Consider the following 21234-nt stretch of genomic DNA (forward strand, 5'->3'; position numbering starts at 1 on the left):
TGCAGAGGGCTTTATGCATACTCCATTAACTGCCTGTGTCCTTCAGTGTCATTATTGGGCCCCTATTTTCCTTTGAAGTCCATCCTCGAGGCGATAGCAGTGGGAGTAAGCTGGGATACAGGGCTCCTTTGAGCAGCGGTAGATTCTGCTGCAGAGCTCACAGATCATTTTGCCTCTCTTGAAATATATTAATAAGAAGAAAGAGGAAAGCATTCTAAATCAATATAGATCTTTTAACTTTTTGAATCCTGAAGACTGAAGAGCTAAATATCAAAGCACTTAGGTGATTTAGTCAAGGGCTCACAGACTTCGTCTGTCCTACAGGAAGTGAGGTCACATGAGAGTTTTATAAAAACAGAAACATGTTACCAAGGGTGGTGGGTCCCTTAATGCTTTTTTATTAGATAGTTCATAACCCTAACTTTCCGACCCCAGTGTTCAGTAAATAGGTCAGTGAGGAGAAGTGTGGAAAGGCCTGGGAAAGACGGACAGATTTAGAGGTCTAACCTCAACACTGTACAGCCTAGAGGTTCAAAACACCTGATTTGCAAGGCAACTATACAAGTTCCTGGACTCTTGTAGTTCGGGAGTGTTTCACCTGACCTTAAGCCCACCCCATCCATCTTTAATCAAGAAACCATGTGCTTTCCCGCATGCCTGTGTTCACCCCTCACGTGTCTGCTGTCTGTGTGGAAGCCTGGCCTGGCGCATGCTGTGGTGCACTGCATGCTGGAACCCGTGGAGTTTGCACGCGTGGTACAGTATGAGGCGGGTCACGTTTTGTAGTGTGTGCCGTGGGCTCCGAGAAACAAGTTAAAGTGTGTGCTGAAATAGATTTTATTGACATAAAATAAGCCTTATTGCTAAATTTAAGAGAATGTGTTACAAATGTTTTTTGCTAAACATCAGTATTGATTATTCTACATGATGTACTTATTGACATAGCAACCTGAAATTCTTGATTTTAGACAATTTCTCCTCAAGTTGATTCAGCTGCATGACTCTCAGAAATCAGTCATTTTTTATTGTAGATTGCTGGTTTTCTTCCTCTAGTTTGTATCGTGTATTTTCCTCCTGTGGAGAAAATGTGGTTGGCAAGAAATGCCATATTTTAAAGCTGTATTGTGGCTGTTAATGCAGAAAACACCAGCGTACTGCAGGCTGTTTGGCAGTGGGGCTGGGGCTGAGTGTCCTGCCCTCAGTGGCCTGTGTCTGTGCTCTTGTTCGCTGACATGCAGATACAGGGGCAGATCTGAGGGTTTGATGGAGTGCAGAAGGCCACACGTGTGGCTTTCTGTAAATGCAGAAACATGGAATCCTTGAGCAGACACTTGTCTTCTGGAGCACCTTGCATGGATTTCGTCTCCTGATGCTTCATTGCCGTTAATAGAGTGGTGGTGGTTGTGTTATGAGAAATTTTGTCTAACCTGGCTTCTGAAATTTCTCAAACTAAATATTCATGCTGTTTTGTGTTTTTCTTAATGACTGAGGCTAGTGATATTACTCAGAAAAGTAACAGTAACTTGGGTCTTCTGAGCGTCAGGATGTCCACCATTTAACTTGTTTCTCGTTAGTGTCTAGTACGTCGGCTTTCGGTAGTGTAGGTGTGTGTTCTGTCTCCTTTCCCGTGTGTGCCTGCACTAGTGGCAGCCTCTGCTTCCAGGTCAGTTTAGAGTAGACTGGCTCTGGTATTGCTAGCAAGTAGTTGCTGTTACCCAGTGTAGCCATGAAGCCCAGCTCCTTGGATCTTGACATATATGTTCCAGGCAAAGTACGTAATCCAGACGTTTCTAACTTTTTCTAGATGATTGCAATTGTTCTCCATGTTGTCTATTAGGCGTTATGTTACTTCTCGATCTAACAGTGTGCCTGTAACATATATGGTAGTGAAGAGACATCACATGCAGAGACCGTTTTCCTTTTATCAACTACAGGTCCGCTATCGACGAGAGCACCTTTCTGCTAGGCAGTCACCCTACTTCCCGTTGTTGGAGGATTTGATGAGAGACGGCAGTGATGGTGCTGCTCTCTTAGCTGTGATTCACTATTATTGCCCAGAGCAGATGAAACTGGATGGTGAGTGGAGAATGCTTCCCTGAAACAGACCCGAAAAGGCTTAAAGGAAAATTATAGTGTACACTGATCTACATATATATTAAAAAAAAAAAAAGAGAAAGAAAATGGAATCCTTAATATAAATTGGGATGTTAGCCTATAGATGAAAAAATTGGGGGATGATGTGCTCATACTTAACCTGCATTTTATCTGATGACAAAACTGCACTTTGAAATTAGCTGGGTGTGGTGGCACACGCCTGTGGTCCCAGCCACTCGGGAGGCTAAGGTGAGAGGATCACCTTAGCCCGGGGTGGGGTGGGCGGGGGGTGGTGGAGAGGGAGAGAGAAATGGTACTTCAAAGTATTTGAGTAATGTGTGAAAGTATTTGTGACTTTACCTATGTCTCAGAATGGGTAGCTTTTGTAAATCCTTCCTCAATTGATTTAAATCACCTAGAACTTAGTTTGAGGATGGGAAAATTAATGCAAAATTGAATCTGTTTATGAACCATTTATGAACAACTGCCACACGCTTCGTGTTGGGGACGTTCCAATGACAGCGTATCTCCCTCCAGGTGTTTACACCCTAACAACGAGGAGAGAGAGTGAATGACTGTCACCAGCACGACAGTGGGTGTCTGGACAGGGGCCGGGGGAGCATGAATTCTGATTTAGGTTTTGCTAAGCCCCATTCATTCTGAAGTAGGCAGATACAAGGCCAAGAGGTGCCCCCCAAACTAATATGGAAACATTTGTGTCAGACTTCAGGTGCTGGGTGGATTGAGCTGGCATTGATCTTGTTCCTACTGAGCGTAAAAATGCTAGAAAATATAGTTTCTTAGATAAAATAGTTTCACAAATATATAGCTGCACTTAAAGGAAGAGGCTGGACACGGTGGCTCATGCCTGTAATCCCAGCACTTTGGAAGGCCGAGGTGGTAGATCACCTGAGGTTAGGAGTTAGAGACCAGCCTGACCAACATGGCGAAACCCTGTCTCTACTAAAAATTAGCCAGGTGTGGTGGCGCGCGCCTGTAGTCCCGGCTACTTGGGAGGCTGAGACAGGAGAATTGTCTGAACCTGGGAGGCAGACATTGTGGTGAGCCGAGATTGCACCAGAGAATTCCAGCCTGGGCAACAGAGCGAGACTCTGTCTCAGGGGGAAAAAAAAAAGGAAGAAGGAGAGAGCCTCAGGTACCAGGAGACGGTCTCTGTCATTGAGTGAAAACTCATGAGTGGAGGACAGGTAGGTGCCCTGGGGCCCCTTGGGCCTGAGTTTCCATGTTCGTTTGGCCCTGGGCCTATGTGCTGTCAGGAGCTGTGACTGGGACCTTTTGGGAAGAGGACTAGAAAACTCCACCTACTGCCCAGGAGTGAACTGAGGAGGCCTGACAGATGCCCTTGGCTCCGGGGATGTGGAGGAGAAGCTCTTTAAGGAGGAAATGCAGCTCTTGGGTACACGGTGGATCAGAGGGAGGTTGAGATGTGTATCACCCATGTGGCGTGGGAATACTGGTTGAATGTTAGTGCAACAAGTAGTCTAGAACTAGTGAAACTCATGGTCCCTGGCAGGGATAAAGCACAGCTTGGCTGTGCAGGGACATTCCCATGAGCTAGGGCATGCTGGCTGCCCACTGAGGAGAACCCCTGCTGGAAGACAAACTCTTTGAAAAATCAGAAACCACGCAGGGAAAGCAGGCACTGCAGCTGATTTGGCACCAAGACATGGGTGAAAGATAACAGGATATTTAAAATGGTGAAGGACATTAAAAAGAGAACTAGACACCTTAAAGAAGACGGCGGAGGGGTCGGGGTCTTCAGATGTGCTGTGATTTTCTTCATCCTCCAGGTCTTGTCTTGGCACTTTTTTTTTTTTTTTTTTTTTTGAGGCAGAGTCTTGCTCTGTCACCCAGGCTGGAATGCAACTGCGTGATCTCGGCTCACTGCAACCTCCACTTCCCAGGTTCAAGCGATTCTCTCACCTCAGCCTCCCGAGTAGCTGGGATTACAGGTGTCCACCACCACACCTAGCTAATTTTTGTACTTTTAGTAGAGATGGGGTTTCACCATGTTGGCCAGGCCGGTCTGGAACTCCTGACCTCAGGTGATCCACCTGCCTTGGCCTCCCAAAGTGCTGGGATTACAGGTGTGAGTCACCGCGCCTGGCCATGGGACCTTCTTTTATGTGTTCATCTCTTATATTCTCCCTGCTGAGTTCTGGATGCTTTTTATTTTATTTATTTATTTTTTATGGAGACAAGGTCTCACTCTGTCACCCAGGCTGGAGTGCAGTGGTGTGATCATGGTTCACTGCAGCCTTGACTTCTCTGGACTTCTCAGGCTCAGGTGATTATCGCATCTCAACCTCCTGAGTAGCTGGGACTACAGGCACGTACGACCATGCCTGGCTAACTTTTATTTTTTTTTTATTATTATTTTTTTTTGTGGAGATAGGGTTTTGCCATGTTGCCTGGGCTGGTCTCAAACTCCTGGGTTCAAGCGATCTGCTTGCCTTGGCCTCCCAAAGTGCTGGGATTCCATACGTGAGCCACCGCACCTGGCCCTGGATGCTTTCTGAAGTCCACCTTCTAGTTCGTAAATTTGACTTTTCCTTCATTGTGTGCAGCCTGCCCTGTATGTCTGTTGGGGATCTTAAGACAGAGTGAATTGCTAAGGATACAGGGTCATTGCCAATTATGATCATGTGAACAGTTTACAGGAAGGTGTGACTGTATTGAAGCTCATTATATCTAAGAGCAGAACATCAAAATGGATTTTAAAAAATGGCGGAGTTACGGCCAGGCGTGGTGGCTCACCCCTGTAATCCCAGCACTTTGGGAGGCCGAGGCGGGTAGATCACGAGGTTGGGAGATCAAGACCATCCTGGCTAACATGGTGAAACCCCGTCTCTACTAAAAACACAAGAAATTAGCTGGATGTGGTGGCGGGCACCTGTAGTCTCAGCTACTCGGGAGGCTGAGGCAGGAGAATGGCGTGAACCCAGGAGGCGGAGCTTGCAGTGAGCCGAGATCGTGCCACTGCACTCCAGCCTGGGTGACAGAGCGAGGCTGTCTCAAACAAACAAACAAACAAAATGGCAGAGTTACAAGGAGAAATGGACAGAGCCACATCGCTGACTTATGTAACAGAAACTGATTGATAAAGCAGATAATTTAGTAAGGCCATAGAGGACTTCAGGCTTCATCCAGTGCACCAGCCACTGTGGAATCTGCTCACTTACAGACAGTAAAGACAAACATGGGAGCCTTTATAAAACGTGCAGTCGATTGAGGCCACAGGTGAGACTGCAGCAGATCCCAAAGAATCAGTACATTCTCCACAGTGCAGTAAAGTGAGAACTCACCAACTAGAAGATGCAGCTTCTTTTCCTGCCTGTGAATTAATGATGGTTCATTTCAGGTGTGAATTTGACTGGATTGAGAGAGAAGCCTAGGTGACTGGTGAAGCATTGTTTCTGGGTGTGTCTCTGAGGGTGTTCCAGGGGAGATGGGTGTGAGTCAGTGGCTTGAGAAGGGAAGACCTGCCTTCAATGTGGGCAGAAGAGGGGGACTCTCCCTCTCTGCTCTCTGCTCTCTCTCCCTTACTGAGTGGGGCACCTTCTCTCTTCCTGTCCTTGGACATCAGACTCCAGGTTTTTTGGGTTTTAGACTCTGGGACTTGCACCATGGCTTCCTGGGGGAAAAAGGCCTTTGGCCTTGGCCTGGGGGCTGCACCATCAGCTTTGCTGGCTCTGAGGCTTCCAGACTTGGACCCAGGCATGCTGCCACCTCTGATTCACTAGCTTGCAGATGGCCTGTTGTGGGATTTCTCTGTCTTTGTGATCATGTGAGCAAATTTCTCTGATTAAATCCCCTCTCGTATGTCCTACTGGTTCTGTCTGTCTGGAGAACCCTGACAAATGCACAATTATTCTAAAATCTTAAAGATTGAGTGCCTGGAAGCCAGAGAAGGCATTTAAATATTTCATGGATCATAGGGGAAAGAGTAGTGGGACTTGCTAGTGTGAGCTCAACAGGGGCAGGGTTTTACCTGTTTTGCTCACTGATGTATCCCAGTCATCTGAAATAGTGTCTGGGGCCAGTTGGTGTTGAGTAGGTATTTGTTACTAGAAAAAGAACGTAGAAGTAAACCCAAAAAAAGTTGAAGGAAGGAGAACTGAAGGGCAGTTTTCTATCCATTTCTGTTAGTCAGAAGTCACTCCCAAACAAGGAGAATAAGGAACTGAATTACAGATTCCATTTTGGATGAAACTAAGATATATCTGGACTCTGAACAAGTCCTCTAATGGAGAAGTAATTAAAAAAAAAAGGGCAAAGTGGTGGAGGGGTGGGTGTCAAGCTGGGGACGCAAAGAGGCTCATCCTATAGGACCCTGGACAGCAGAACGGAGCGCCAAGGATGCTGGTGGACAGCAGTGCCTGAGGGTGGATTCCTTGAAAGTTGGTCTCCAGCAATGAGAGCTCAGGTTCGCTTTGCTTCTGATGCCTTTCTCCTCACATGCCCTCAGTAGATGCGGGACACTCTTGAGGAGAACTGAGCCAGATAGGCTCTAGCCTCAGACCCCAGGTGCAGGTAGGGATGAGGTGACACTGAAATCAGGGCTTTTGTGTAAAATTCTTCATACCCGAAGGTGAGACTGGTTCTCCTCCTGGTGCACCCTGCCCCAGAAGCCACCGTCTCTCTCACTTGACTCCATAATGCAGACCTGCCCCACATGCAACACAGGGAAGGATTCTTCTCTGCAGAAATCGGCCTCAGGAAAAAGACTCACAGTGACTCACTCTTTACTAGGAGCAGCAGCCAAAGATTCCTGACATTTGAGGAAAGCCACTGACCTGAATGAGAACCCAAATCAACAGAGATGGTGCAGGTGAGCAGGAGAAAATGTTAGAGATGAGAGGGTTTGGACCTCAGAACCAACAACAGGACTCTGGGAAACAATGTCTGCAAGATAGTGGCACATAACTGTGTACAGAATCATCAGACTCAGAACAGCTGTTGGAGTGCTACAGCTTGTTTAGAATTCTCTGGCAAATTCTAAAGAGCCGCCAAAAACCAGTTCTTGGGAAGGAAATATTTGGTTGCTAAGATGGGAGAGCCACTGAACTGCTAGAGGACAGTTGAAGAAATCTCCCAGAAAGTAGAACCAGAAAAGCAAAGAGATGGGAAATAAGGGAAAAAAGATGGAAAAATCAGGATCAGTCTACGAAGAAAGACAAGAGAAAATAGGAGAAAAGAACTTAGTCAACACAAAATGTAGAAAAATGTCCCAAGGACATGCGTGGTAAGTAGGAAGGACCCACTGGGTGGCCAGCAGGATTCCTGAAGAAGGGCCATGGCAAAGCCTACCATAATGAGCTCCGGAACCCCTGGGAAAGTGGAGATCCCAAATAACTGTGGAGAGACCAAGCAGGTTACACACAAGCAGGCAGCCCCAATGACACCAGATTCCTCAGCCACAGTCCTGGAAGGAAGATGACTGGGAGGTGCCTTCCCAGTGCTGGGGAGCGTGTGCACGCACACCATCCTGAAGAGGAGGTGGAGGGAGGCTCAGGCTGAAATCCACAGTGCCAGCCTTCCCATGGATGGGCCAGGAACGTGGGACAAAGGCACAGACCAGGAGGAGGCAGTTGGCCTGTCCGGCTCAGAGGCAATAACAGGTGAATAACTGAGCCAAGTATTAAATCCAGGAGAAATGAAGAGTTGTGCAAGGAGTGTAAGTAGAGACACTGTGTAACCCAGCTGTGGAAGATGGTTACATAGTTATGGTGTATAGAGACTCAGTCTGGGTTTAATCACACATCCTGCTGTGTGGCCACTGGGGAGAGAGGCTGGGGAGGCACACAGAGGACCACCTGCACTGTGTTTGTCTGTTGTGACAGTGGGCTGTAGCCTCTTAGTCATAGGGTAGGGGATGGGGCTGCGTGTTCTCTTACCGAGGCCACAGGCAGAAGGAGTGGAATGGGCAGTGATAAGGTTTGGCTCTGTGTCCCTACCCAAATCTCTTCTTGAATTGTACTCCCATAATTCCCATGTGCTGTGGGAGGGACCTGGTGGGAGATAATTGAATCACAGGGGCAGTTTCCCCCATACTGTTCTCGTGGTAGTGAATAAATCTCATGAGATCTGATGGTTTAATAAGGGGAAACCCATTTCGCTTGGCTCTCATTCTCTCTCTTGCCACCGCCATGTGACACGTGCTTTTCATCTTCCGCCATGATGGTGAGGCCTCCCCAGCCATGTGGAACTGTAAGTCCAATAAACTGCTTTCTTTTGTAAATTGCCCAGTCTCAGGTATGTCTTTATCAGCAGTGTGAAGATGGACTAATATAGGCAGAGACCTAGTTCTCTTAAGCTTTTCAAAACAAATAGTTTGGCTTTTTTGTTTTTGTTTTTTTTGAGACTGGAGTCTCACTCTGTTGCCTATGCTGGAGTGCAGTGGTACGATCTCGGCTCACTGCAAGCTCCACCTCCCAGGTTCACGCCATTCTCCTGCCTCAGCCTACCGAGTAGCTGGGACCACAGGCGCCCGCCACCGCGCCCGGCTAATTTTTTGTATTTTTAGTAGAGACAGGGTTTCACCGTGTTAGCCAGGATGGTCTTGATCTCCTGACCTTGTGATCCGCCCGCCTCGGCCTCCCAAAGTGCTGGGATTACAGGTGTGAGCCACCGCACCCGGCCTTTTTTTTTTTTTTTTTTTTAATTGAGATGAAGTCTCCCTTAGTCACCCAGGCTGGAGTGCAGTGGCCCGATCTCTGCTCACTGCAACCTCTGCCACCACCTGGATTCAAGCAATTCTTGTGTCTCAACCTCCCAAGTAGCTGGGACTACAGTCACGCACCATCACACCTGGCCAATTTTTAAATATTTTTAGTAGAGATGGGGTTTCACCATGTTGGCCAGGCTGGTCTCGAACTCCTGACCTCAGGTAATCTGCCCGCCTTGGCCTCTGAAAGTGCTGGGATTACAGGCGTGAGCCCAGCCAGCTTCTTAAAGTAAAATAAAAATTTTAAAATTTTGGCATGCAGCAATAGAAAAGGATGAGATCATGTCTTTTGCAGGAATGTGGATGGAGCTGGAAGCCATTATCCTTAGCAAACTAACAGAGGAACAGAAAACCAAATACTGCATGTTCTCACTTAACAAGTGGGAGCTAAGGCCGGGCGCAGTGGCTCACGCCTGTAATCCCAGCCCTTTGGGAGGCCAAGGTGGGCGGATCACCAGAGGTCAGGAGTTCGAGACTAGCCTGGCCAACAAGGTGAAACCCTGTCTCTACTAAAAATACAAAAATTAGCTGGGGGTGGTGGTGCACACCTGTAGTCTCAGCTACTCGGGAGGCTCAGGCAGGAAAATTACTTGAACCCAGGAGGTGGAGGTTGCAGTGAGCTGAGATCACGCCACTGCACTCCAGCCTGGGTGACAGAGTGAAGCTCCATCTCAAAAAAAAAAGTGGGAGCTAAATGATAAGAACTTAAGAACACAAAGAAGGAAACACAGACACTGGGGTTTCCTTGAGGGTGGAGGGTGGGAGGAGGGAGAGGAGCAGAAAAGATAACTGTTGGGTACTGGACTTAATTCCTGGGTGATGAAATAATTTGTACAACAAACCCCCGTGGCATGAGGTTACCTATGTAACAAGGCTTCACATGTACCCTCCCAAACCTAAAATAAAAGTTAACAAAAATTGGCAAATTTGCTGGGTGTGGTAGCTCATGCCTGTAATTCTAGCACTTTGGGAGGCTGAGGCGGGGGGATCATTTGAGCCCAGGAGTTCAAGACCAGCCTGGGCAACCTAATGAGACCCCAAAAATTAAAAAGTTAGCTTGGCCTGGTGATGTGCACCTGTAGTTCCAGATACTCAGGAGGCTGAGACAGGAGGATCACTTGAGCTCAGGAGGCTGAGGCCACAATGAGCTGTGATTGTGCCACTGCACTCCAGATGACAGAGTGAGACCTGCTCTCAAAAAAAAAAAAAAAAAGTTTTGGCAAATTTAACAGCAAAAAGTGAATAAAGTAGAAAAAATTCCAAAGTTCTAGAGAATATGTAAAACTAAAACCTTATTGTTTTAAAGAATTAATAAAATAGATAATCTGGAAAGACTGATCAAGAATTCAGGTATAGCAGCTACTAAAATAAAAATACTGAGAATATTTGTGTGCCATATGTGTTTGAAATGTTAGACAAAATGAGCAATCTTCTTTGAAGCCAAAAGTGGTGGGCAGTCTAAATAGACCCATAACTACAAAGGAAACGGACTCAGGAGTCAACACATACATCCACAGGGACCAACTTCTTCCTGGGGCATTTCACCAGACTCTCAAGGAATTGTCAGCTCCTGTGTTATGTCAAGTGTCCCAGATAATAGGAAAAGATGGAGTGGCCCAAAAGGGGATTATTCCCTGACACTGAGTAGGCTATGAGAGGAAATTCTAGGCTGGCTTTCCATGTTAGTATGGATTGAAAATCCTATGTAAAATATTAGCGCAAATTGAACAGATTCTCTACGGTCATCTCAGTAAGGGCAGGGAATCACTTGTGGGCAGTCACTGCCCCCTTCTGATGGTGGCTCTGGGCCTCATAGGGACTTGATGGGACCTCATAGGGACTTGATGGGACCTCATAGGCTGTTGACCCCACCTGTGGCAGGTGCAGTTCCATTGAAGGCCCAGGAGAAGCGGCGCCTTTGTGTCCTGACGGAGCGGGTTCTCTGAGCCTGGCAGGAGGAAGGTAGCGGGAGCCGTAGCCAGGGCTGCCCTGTGCCCCTGCCCTGCACTGCAGTGCCCACTCCCTATGAGCATTCTCTTGTCATGTGAGAACTGGGAGGCATTTGGGAGTAAGTGCAGCAGAAGAGAGGCGAAGAAAATCCATATGCTTTTCTATTTCTCTTGGGAGAAGACTGAAACAAGTGTACTTAGATCCCCAGTCAGTATTAAAACTTGCGATTTCTCCAGATTGTTCTGAAAACTTGTCGCCAGTCCAGTAAATACTTTTGTCTTCACAGATATTAACAAGGCAATGCAGAAATTCTCTTGGATTGTGTTATTTCTGTGTCTCTCTCAACCATTTGAGAGTAACACAGCAAAAGTTGGGAAAGCTAACGTTGGCACACAGATCCCCAGCCTGGTCCTGACTCGCTCAACTACCCAGGAGCACCTGCTTGGCCCAGCGTCCCTCATAGTTTCCCTTCATCTGGAGTCGTTTCCAGCCTTTACCTCTCTTGACTCTTGATGTTTTCGAAGAGTAAGGTTGTGAGTAGTGGCCCTTGGTGTGTTTGTCTGGAGTTTCCTTGCGGTGTGTCCTCCCAGCGTGTCACCTCAGGGGCAAGGTACTGGGACATCTCCGTATTGGTGACTCCAGCTTCACCCCTTGGTGCAGGTGGCATGTGCTGGCCTTCCCCACTTCTAAGCTTGCTGTTTTTGCTTTAGAATGCATTAGTAATTTGTGGGGAGAGGCTCTGGACTGTGAATACGTTTCTCATCAGACTCTCACCTGCTGGTCTCTCCACGTGTGGATGGCTTCCAGCCTCAGTGCATCTTTCCATTTTGTCAGCGTTTGCCCCACTTGCTTGCTTCTTTATTCATGTGTTTGTTTATATCCGGATGGCCTCATGGATCTTACTTTATTCAATAGGTCATAATTCATTACTTTCATTATTTATTTTGTTGCTTAAATTGTCCCAGATTTTAACTGAGTAGTTTTGAAGAATAAGAATGTGCGGGGTATGTGCCCTACAAATACCAAATTTTGTTTAACTTTGCATTACCAAAAACAGTGTGGTTTTGGTTCCGGGACAGTCACATGGACCAGATGAATAAACCACATGTAGAACTGAGAAAAGAGATGCTTTGCAGGGAATCTGGTGCCTTTGAGGTGGCCTCACCGAGGGAGCCGTGCTGGCTGGTCAAGAACATGGCGGCATTGACATCTCTATGGGAAAGTGCCGTAAAACCCCACCCCACCTGAGCCAGAAATACCCCTTCCTCGGAGTAAAGATGCAAACCTGAAAAGTAAAATTTAAGAATTTTGAGAAGATAAAGGGAAATACTTTTATGATGTTCGTGTAGAGATGGATTGCCAAAATTATAAAAAGCACAAATAGAAAAGATTGTTAAATGTAACCATATTAAAATGTAAAACTTTCCTGTGACAAAAGAACATCATAAACAAAATGAAATGATAAACTGTACCCATTGAAAATACTTGCAGCACACGTGACCTGATGAAGGACTGTCATCCAGTCCTTTCGTAACCACAATCCAGAAAGAATTCTAGAATCGGTAAGAAAAAGATGCACAGCCCAAGGCAGATATGGACAGGGTCCACAGGAGAGGACCCTTCATGACCAGTAACCATGAAAAAGTAAAGCCACAGCAGTCATCAGAGGCATGCTGTTTGAGAAGGAGGTGTTCACGCCCCTCCGCCTGGCAGACATGGACAGGTCGGTCATGCTGCGGTGCAGGTGGGAAGGAGCAAGCTGTGGAGTGCCGTGGGTGGGACTGGAGCGAGGCACAACCAGGCAGAAGGGCGTTGCCAGGTGACACAGGAGGGCGTGCCTAGCTCGTGGCCCAGCGAGTCCCCTCTCAGAGTATGCCTGGGCAACACCCGTCTGTACACGCATAGACAGCACACGCAAGCTTTGTGATGGCAGCATTTGTCATAATTGTGAGAAATCGCGGAGGACCATATAGCGGTCAAGATGAGTGACGGAAATCTCTCCGTATCAACATAGATCTGTTCGAAAACATCATACTGAGTTTTGGGGGAAAAACTGGCTGCTAAAATGAGGCATAGCTTGATACCATGAATGTAAGTTTCTCAAGGCTGAGACAACACTGTTTGTGTTACTTGTGGATGCAGACAGCGTGTAGAATACTCAGGAGGAGTGGAAAGGGTTTGTGGCAGTGTTGGGAGAATGGTTCCCTTTGGAGATGGAGATGACTTCGGCTGTTTTATTTCTAAAAAAGAAAAGATCTGAAGCCTATAAGACGTTAACATTTGATGGTCAGAACTGTACAAAAGGAAACATCCTTAGCAGTGTAAGTGTGCACAGTTCCTCAGCTTTAAAGGTTTCTTTTGAGAATGAATGCTGCTTAGGTGACTGTGGAGGGCAGTTCATGAACGACTCTGGATGCTGTGGCTCCAGTTTGTACGTACTTCTAAACCCTTGAAAATGGTTTTTTCCTTAGAAATAAAATTTATGTAAAAAGTTATTTCTGAAATTCTTTTTTTTCTCTATGTATATATTTACAGGCAAAATAAAGTCAAGTCACTTCTCACGGAGTCCTGAGCTGCACCGTGCTCTCCGCAGGGCTCTTTGTCTGAGGGCCACCCCCCACTCCACACCAGGGTGCCTAGACTAGGGGGAGGCCTGCTCTTTGGTCCTGTGACTTGTTGCCCATACTGGTGCTTCCTCCATGGAGGGTCTGCAAAGTCACGTGCAATGGAAAGTTGCCCTGCAGATGCTATAGCCACCAGTCTCCACCTCTTCATGGAAAGAGACTTGGGCTATGCATTGTCACTTGATCTTTGTGATTAGTCACATTCCTGTGTTATCACTGAGTGGGCGTGGATGAGCCTGGTGCTTTACGTTTTATTCATTTCCCTTCCCCCTGCCCTTTACAAACACGGAAACCTTGTGCAGAGGGTTTCTGATGGGCGAAAGAAACTCGGCTCAACATTTACTCGCTACGTGCAGCATGGCTCTGCTGTAAAGTGAAAGGTGATTGTTGCTGTTTGTTTTGGAAGCCCACTCTTGAGATCTGAGCGATTTCTATTATTCTTTCTGGATGTTCACCATCAAATTCAGACTTGAGAGGTTCCTGGAGTTGTCTTGAGTGTTTTCTTTTTATACTTAGTGTTACTTGTTGTACATCCTATACTCCCTACATCTCTCAATGTCATTACCTTCATTACTACCTTTATGTAAAATGGTTTTCAGTTTAGAATGCTTCTCTCTCTCTCGAAGCAGAATACCTTTACAATAAATTGTGATTTTCTTTTTGTCTATTAGATATATGCTTAAAGGAGGTAACGTCGATGGCCGACAGTCTGTATAATATTCGGCTTCTGAGAGAATTCTCCAATGAATATCTTAATAAATGTTTTTATCTCACCTTGGAAGATATGCTGTATGCGCCGTTAGTGTTGAAGGTAATAACGAATTATTTGGCATGCAGTTTTAAAACCATGTGTGAATAAACTGCTTATCATACTTTGGTTTTTTGTTTTTGTCTTTTAGCCGAATGTTATGGTTTTTATTGCGGAGCTTTTTTGGTGGTTCGAGAATGTCAAGCCAGATTTTGTTCAGCCCAGGGATGTTCAGGAGCTGAAAGACGGTGAGTGACAGATATTCCCCAGGTTGGCAATGGTTTCCTTGAGAGCCTAGAATATCAGAAAGCACTCTCCAGTGGTTCCATGTTTCTCGCACAGCAGAGTTCTTGGAAGAGCCTGTGGAGTCAGAATCCCAGGGACGGGCGTGAGAGTTTGGGGAAAGGCTTTCTAAGTGATTTTGATGAACTATTCGGTTACGAATCACAGCTCTAAAAATTGCACAACTCTAAAAGTTCCAGGATGGCTGTTCTCACCTCCAGAATGAACAAACTGAAAAAAAAATATGTTTACTACAGATTAAAATAATCTGTCAGGCTTGACAATCTAGAAAGTTTTAAGGAGATAATATAGAGGAATATCTTCATAACCTTGGATTAAGAAATTATTTCTTACAAAGAATATGAAAATATTAGCCACAAAGGAAAAGACTGCAAATTCAGCAACATTAAAGTTTGGACCTTCTTTTCCTTGAAAGATGATAAAGATAATTAAAAAAAAACCCAACTATTAATAACTATAGAGGGGGAAAAGGTACTTGCAATGTATGTGGTAGATAAATAACTAGTATCCAGAATATATAAAGAGCTCATTCATAGCCATAAGAAAAAAGAAGAGCCAACAGGAAAAAAAGGCAAAAGAACAGATTCTTGATGAGAGTGGGACCCCATGTGCCTAACTGATTTGTGAAAAGCTGCTCGGCCTCAGTCATCAAGGATATGCAAATTAAAGATGACACCCAGACGGCCTGCAGCTTGCAATGCTTAAGATTTTTCAGCTTCACCGTGGTGCAAAAGCGATGCACGTTCAGTGGAAACCGTGCTTCCTGTGCCCTACAACCATTTTGTTTTTCACTGTCAGTACAGCATTCAGTAAATTACACGAGATACTCAGCACTTTATTCTAAAACAGGCTGTGTGTTAGATTTCGCCCGGCTGTAGGCTAGTGTAAGTGTTCTGAGCACACTGAAGGCGCCTAGGCTAAGCTGTGATGTTTGCTAGGTTAAGTGTATTCAGTGTGTTTTCTACTTACTGATATTTTCAGTTTACGATGGGTTTATTGGGGCATGACCCCATTGTAAGCTGAGGAGCATCTGTGCGGGTATATATCCTCCAGATATATTTGTGGCAAAACATTGGAACGGGCCCAGGTGTGGGGCAGTGTCTGAGAGTGCACCTTTCACCACTGCTGGCAAGAGTGTTACTTGGAGTCACTGTTTTACTTGGAGCAGCCTCTGAAGCTCTTCAGTGTTACCCAGTCCTGTGGGTTGCCTGCCCTTTGGCTCAGCAAGCCCATTCCTGTGGTGTATCCTCAGGGAAACTTGGTACTTGTGCATCAGGACACAGGGAAAGGATGCTCAGAGCAGCTCTGCTCATAACAGCTAAAAAGAAGCTCCCAGATGTGCCTCTGCAGTCAGAGGGGTGCAGTGTTCTATGTCCATGCCACAAGATGCTTTGCAGCCCTGGGTGTGTGTGAGCCACAGCCACGAGCAGCTACAAGGAAGATTCTCCTGATAATGAAGGCACAGAATCACATGGACAGGCTGGAGAGCAGGCAGAGCTCCACTGTGTTTTCCAGGGGGTGTGTATGTGTGTGCATGCATGTGTGTGCGTGTGTGTGTGTGTGTGTGTGTGTCTGGGGCTAAAAGGCAGTGGTTCATTGGGCACGTTGGGTGCTCCTGGCAGACTCGTGACTTTCTCTTCTGGACCCGAGTGGTGGTTACCTGGATTTTGCTTTATAATTATTTGTTAAGCTCTATGTACGTTTTATGCAGTTTCTCTCTGTGTGTGTGTGTGCGTGCACTATTTTACAATAAGAAAGAATAACGACAAAAAGCTTAGAACTGGGTTACCTTGCTGTTAGAATGTTCTTAAGTCACCTCGCTTCCTCACGGGTGACCTTGAACTAATTTTTCATCCCTGGATTTAACTTTCCTTCCCAACTCTTCTTCTGTGGTAACTATTCCATCTTACAGCCAGAAACACTGTAGTGCTGTGAAACTTGCTTCCTTCATCTTAATTGAGGTTAGCCCTAAGTCAAGGCTATTGCTGACTCCTGTTTTCAGATTCGTTTCTATTCTTCTTGCATTTAAGGTAGAATAGGCTTTCCTTGTTTGATGCCTTCATGACTGCAGCACCCTCTCCACTGCCCTGTCCTTTCTGGCTTCCCTTCCCTTCACTCCTCCCCCCCCCCCTTCCCCTTCCCTGCCCCCTTCCCCCCACTCCCGTCCCCCCACTCCCCTCCCCCACTCCCCTCCCCCACTCCCCTCCCCCACTCCCCTCCCCTTCCCCCACTCCCCTCCCCCACTCCCCTCCCCTTCCCCCCACTCCCCTCCCCTTCCCTGCCCCCTCCCCCCACTCCCCTCCCCTTCCCTGTTCTGGGATACTTGTGCACAACCTGCAGGTTTGTTACATAGGTATACACATGCCATGGTGGTTTGCTGCACCCATCAACCCATCCTCTACATTAGGTGTTTTTCCTAATGCTCTCCCTCTCCTAGCCCTCCCACCCCCCGACAGGTGTGTGATGTTCCCCTCCCTGTGTCCGTGTGTTCTCATTGTTCAACTCCCACTTATGAGTAAGAACATGCGGTGTTTGGTTTTCTGTTCCTGTGTTAGTTTGCTGAGAATGATGGTTTCCAGCTTCATCCATGTCCTTGCAAAGGATATGAACTCATCCTTTTTTTTAATGGCTGCATAGTATTCCATGGTGTATATGTGCCACATTTTCTTTATCCAGATGGGCATTTAGGTTGGTTCCAAGTCTTTGCCATTGTGAATAGTGCTGCAGTAAACATACGTGTGCATGTGTCTTTATAGTAGGATGATTTCCTTTATTTTATTTTATTATTTTTTTCGAGACAGAGTCTCACTCTGCTGCCCAGGCTGGAGTGCAGTGGCACAGTCTCAGCTCACTGCAAGCTCCACCTCCCGGGTTCACACCATTCTCCTGCCTCAGCCTCCCAAGTAGCTGGGACTACAGGTGCCCGCCACCATGCCCAGATAATTTTTTTGTATTTTTTTTTTTAGTAGAGACGGGGTTTCAGCGTGTTAGCCAGGATGGTCTCGATCTCTTGACCTCATGATCCACCCGCCTCAGCCTCCCAAAGTGCTGGGATTACAGTTGTGAGCCACCGTGCCTGGCCTATAGTAGGATGATTTATAATCCTTTGGGTATATACCCAGTAATGGGATTGCTGGGTCAAATGGTATTTCAGTTTATAGATCCTTGAGGAATCGCCACACTGTCTTCCACAATGGTTGAACTAATTAACACTCCCACCAGCTGTGTAAAAGTGTTCCATTTCTCCACATCCTCTCTAGCATCTGTTGTTGCCTGACTTTAATGATCGCCATTCTAACTGTCATGAGATGGTATCTCATTGTGGTTTTGATTTTCATTTCTCCAATGACCAGTGATGATGAGCTTTTTTTCTTAAGTTTGTCGGCCGCATAAATGTCTTCTTTTGAGAAGTGCGTCCATTCAAATCCTTTGCCCACTTTTTGATTTTTTTTTTTTTTTTTTTTTGGTAAATTTGTTTTAAGTTCCTTGTAGATTCTGGATATTAGCCCTTTGTCAGTTGGATAGATTGCAAAAATTTTCTCCCCTTCTGTAGGTTGCCTGTTCACTCTGATGATAGTTTCTTTTGCTGTGCAGAAGCTCTTTATTTTAATTAGATCCATTTGTCAGTTTTGGCTTTTGTTGCCATTGCTTTTGCTCTTTTAGTCTTGAAGTCTTTGCCCATGCCTGTGTCCTGAATGGTACTGCCTAGGTTTTCTTCTAGGTTTTTATGGTTTTAGGTCTTACATTTAATTAAGTCTTTAATCTGTCTTAATTTTTGTATAAGGTGTAAGGAAGGGATCCAAATTCAGTTTTCTGCATATGGCTAGCCAGTTTTCCCAACACTGTTAAATAGGGAATCCTTTCCCCATTGCTTGTTTTTGTCAGATTTGTCAAAGATCAGATGGTTGTAGGTGTGCGGCATTATTTCTGAGGCCTCTGTTCTGTTCCATTGGTCTATATATCTGTTTTGGTACCAGTACCATGCTGTTTTGGTTACTATAGCCTTGTAGTATAGTTTGAAGTCAGGTAGCATGATGCCTCCAGCTTTTTTTTTTTTTTTTTGCATAGGGTTGTCTTGGCTATGAGGGGTCTTTTTTGGTTCCATATGAAATTTAAAGTAGTTTTTTAAAAATTCTGTGAAGAAAGTCAATGGTAGCTTGATGGGGATAGCATTGAATCTATAAATTACTTTGGGAAGTATGGCCATTTTCACAATATTAATTCTTCCTATCCATGAGCATGGAATGTTTTTCCATTTGTTTGTTTCCTCTCTTATTTCTTTGAGCAGTGGTTTGTAGTTCTCCTTGAAGAGGTCCTTCACATCCCTTGTAAGTTGTATTCCTAGGTATTTTATTTTCTTTGTAGCAGTTGTGAATGAGAGTTCACTCATGATTTGGCTCTCTCTTAATCTGTTATTGGTGTATAGGAATGCTTGTGATTTTTGCACGTTGATTTTGTATCCTGAGACTTGCTGAAGTTGCTTATCAGCTTAAGGAGATTTTGGGTTGAGACGATGGGGTTTTCTAAATATACAATCATGTCATCTGCAAACAGGGACAATTTGACTTCCTTTCTTCCTATTTGAATACTCTTTATTTCTTTCTCTTGCCTGATTGCCCTGGCCAGAACTTCCAATGCTGTGTTGAATAGGAGTGGTGAGAGAGGGCATCCTTGTCTTGTACTGGTTTTCAAAGGGAATACTTTCAGCTTTTGCCCATTCAGTATGATGTTGGCTGTCGGTTTGTCTAAATAGCTGTTATTATTTTGAGATACGTTCCATCAATACCTAGTTTATTGAGAGTTTTTAGTATGAAGGGGTGTTGAATTTTATCGAAGGCCTTTTCTGAATCTATTGAGATAATCATGTGGTTTTTTGTCATTGGCTCTGTTTATGTGATGGATTACGTTTATTGATTTGCATATGTTGAACCAGCCTTGCATCCCTGGTATGAAGCTGACTTGATCGTGGTGGATAAGCTTTTTGATGTGCTGCTGGATTCAGTTTGCCAGTATTTTATTGAGGATTTTTGCATCGATGTTCATCAGGGATATTGGCCTGAAATTTTTTTTTGTTGTGTCTCTGCCGGGTTTTGGTATCACGATGATGCTGGCCTCATAAAATGAGTTAGGGAAGAGTCCCTCTTTTTCTGTTGTTTGGAATAGTTTCAGAAGGAATGGTACCAGCTCCTCTTTGTACCTCTGGTAGAATTCGACTGTGAATCCGTCTGTTCCTGGGCTTTTTTCGGTTGGGAGGCTGTTAATTACTGCCTTAATTTCAGAACTTGTTATTGGTCTATTCAGGGATTTGACTTTTTCCTGGTTTAGTCTTGGGAGGGTATATGTGTCCAGGAATTTATCTGTTTCTTCTAGATTTTCTAGTTTATTTGCACTGAGTTGTTTATAGTATTCTCTGATGGTAGTTTGTATTTCTGCGGGATCAATGATGATATCCCCTTTATCATTTTTTATTGTGTCTATTTGATTCTTCTCTCTTTTCTTCTTTATTAGTGTGGCTAGCAGTCTAGTTTGTTAATCGTTTCAAAAAACCAGCTCCTGGATTCATTTTGAATTTCGTTGCTCTTGCTTCTCTGGTTCTTTCAATTGTGATGTTTGAGCATCAATTTCAGATCTTTCCAGCTTTCTGTTATGGGCATTTAGTGCTATAAATTTCCCTCTAAACACTGCTTTAGCTGTGTCCCAGAGATTCTGGTACGTTACCTCTTTGTTCCCATTTGTTTCAAAGAACTTCTTTATTTCTGCCTTAATTTCGTAATTTACCCAGTAGTCATTCAGGAGCAGGTTGTTCAGTTTCCATGTAGTTGTGCGGTTTTGAGTGAGTTTCTTCATCCTGAGTTCTAATTTGATTGCACTGTGGTCTGAGAGATTGTTTGTTATGATTTCCGTTCTTTGGCATTTGCTGAGGAGTGTTTTACTTCCAATTATGTGGTCAATTTTAGAGTAAGTGCTACGTGGTGCTGAGAAGAATGTGTATTCTGTTGATTTGGGGTGGAGAGTTCTCTTGATGTCTATTAGGTCTGCTTGGTCCAGAGCTGAATTCAAGTCCTGAATATTGTTAATTTTCTGTCCCGATCTGTCTAATATTGACAATGGGGTGTTAAAGTCTCCCACTATTATTGTGTGGCAGTCTAAGTCTCTTTCTAGGTCTCTAAGAACTTGCTTTATGAATCTGGGTGCTCCTCTATTGGGGGCATATATATTTAGGATAGTTAGCGCTTCTTTTTTTTTTTTTTTTTGAGACGGAGTCTTGCTCTGTTGCCCAGGCTGGAGAGCAGTGGCGCGATCTTGGCTCACTGCAAGCTCCGCCTCCCAGGTTCACGCCATTGTCCTGCCTCAGCCTCCCAAGTAGCTGGGACTACAGGTGCCCGCCACCATGCCCAGCCAATTTTTTTTTGTATTTTTTAGTAGAGACGGGGTTTCAGCGTGTTAGCCAGGATGGTCTCGATCTCCTGACCTCGTGATCCACCTGTCTCGGCCTCCCAGAGTGCTGGGATTACAGGCATGAACCACTGCGCCCTGCCAGCTCTTCTTATTGTATTGATCCCTTTACCATTATGTAATGCCCTTCTTTGTCTTTTTTGATCTTTGTTGGTTTAAAGTCTGTTTTATCAGAGACTAGGATTGCACCCCCTGCTTCTTTTTTGCTTTCCATTTGCTTGGTAAATATTCCTCCATCCCTTTATTTTGAGTCTTTGTACATGAGATGGGTTTGCTGAATACAGCACACTGATGGGTCTTGACTCTTTATC

The 21234-nt window shown here is 45.2% G+C and overlaps 1 protein-coding gene across 12 annotated transcripts in view; it reads left to right on the forward strand.

The window, feature by feature from the left end:
* The window catches only part of CAMSAP1 (calmodulin regulated spectrin associated protein 1), a 104168-nt gene that overhangs the window by 42136 nt on the left and 40798 nt on the right, over positions 1 to 21234 (forward strand). For 5 of the 12 annotated variants that reach the window (XR_010148546.1, XR_010148547.1, XM_024345974.3 and 2 more), the window contains 4 exons: positions 697 to 756; positions 1935 to 2076; positions 14088 to 14227; positions 14316 to 14412. Coding sequence is in view for 10 of the 12 variants with exons in the window: in XM_024345974.3 (XP_024201742.1) it covers positions 697 to 756; positions 1935 to 2076; positions 14088 to 14227; positions 14316 to 14412 (439 nt within the window). In the remaining 2 variants the exon portion in view is untranslated. The remainder of the gene's footprint in view (positions 1 to 696; positions 757 to 1934; positions 2077 to 14087; positions 14228 to 14315; positions 14413 to 21234) is intronic. The other 7 variants (XM_009457687.5, XM_009457688.5, XM_003951563.6 and 4 more) reach the window with 2 other exon arrangements.

The sequence above is a fragment of the Pan troglodytes genome, chromosome 11, assembly GCF_028858775.2.
Source record: "Pan troglodytes isolate AG18354 chromosome 11, NHGRI_mPanTro3-v2.0_pri, whole genome shotgun sequence".
NCBI classification, from domain to species: domain Eukaryota; kingdom Metazoa; phylum Chordata; class Mammalia; order Primates; family Hominidae; genus Pan; species Pan troglodytes.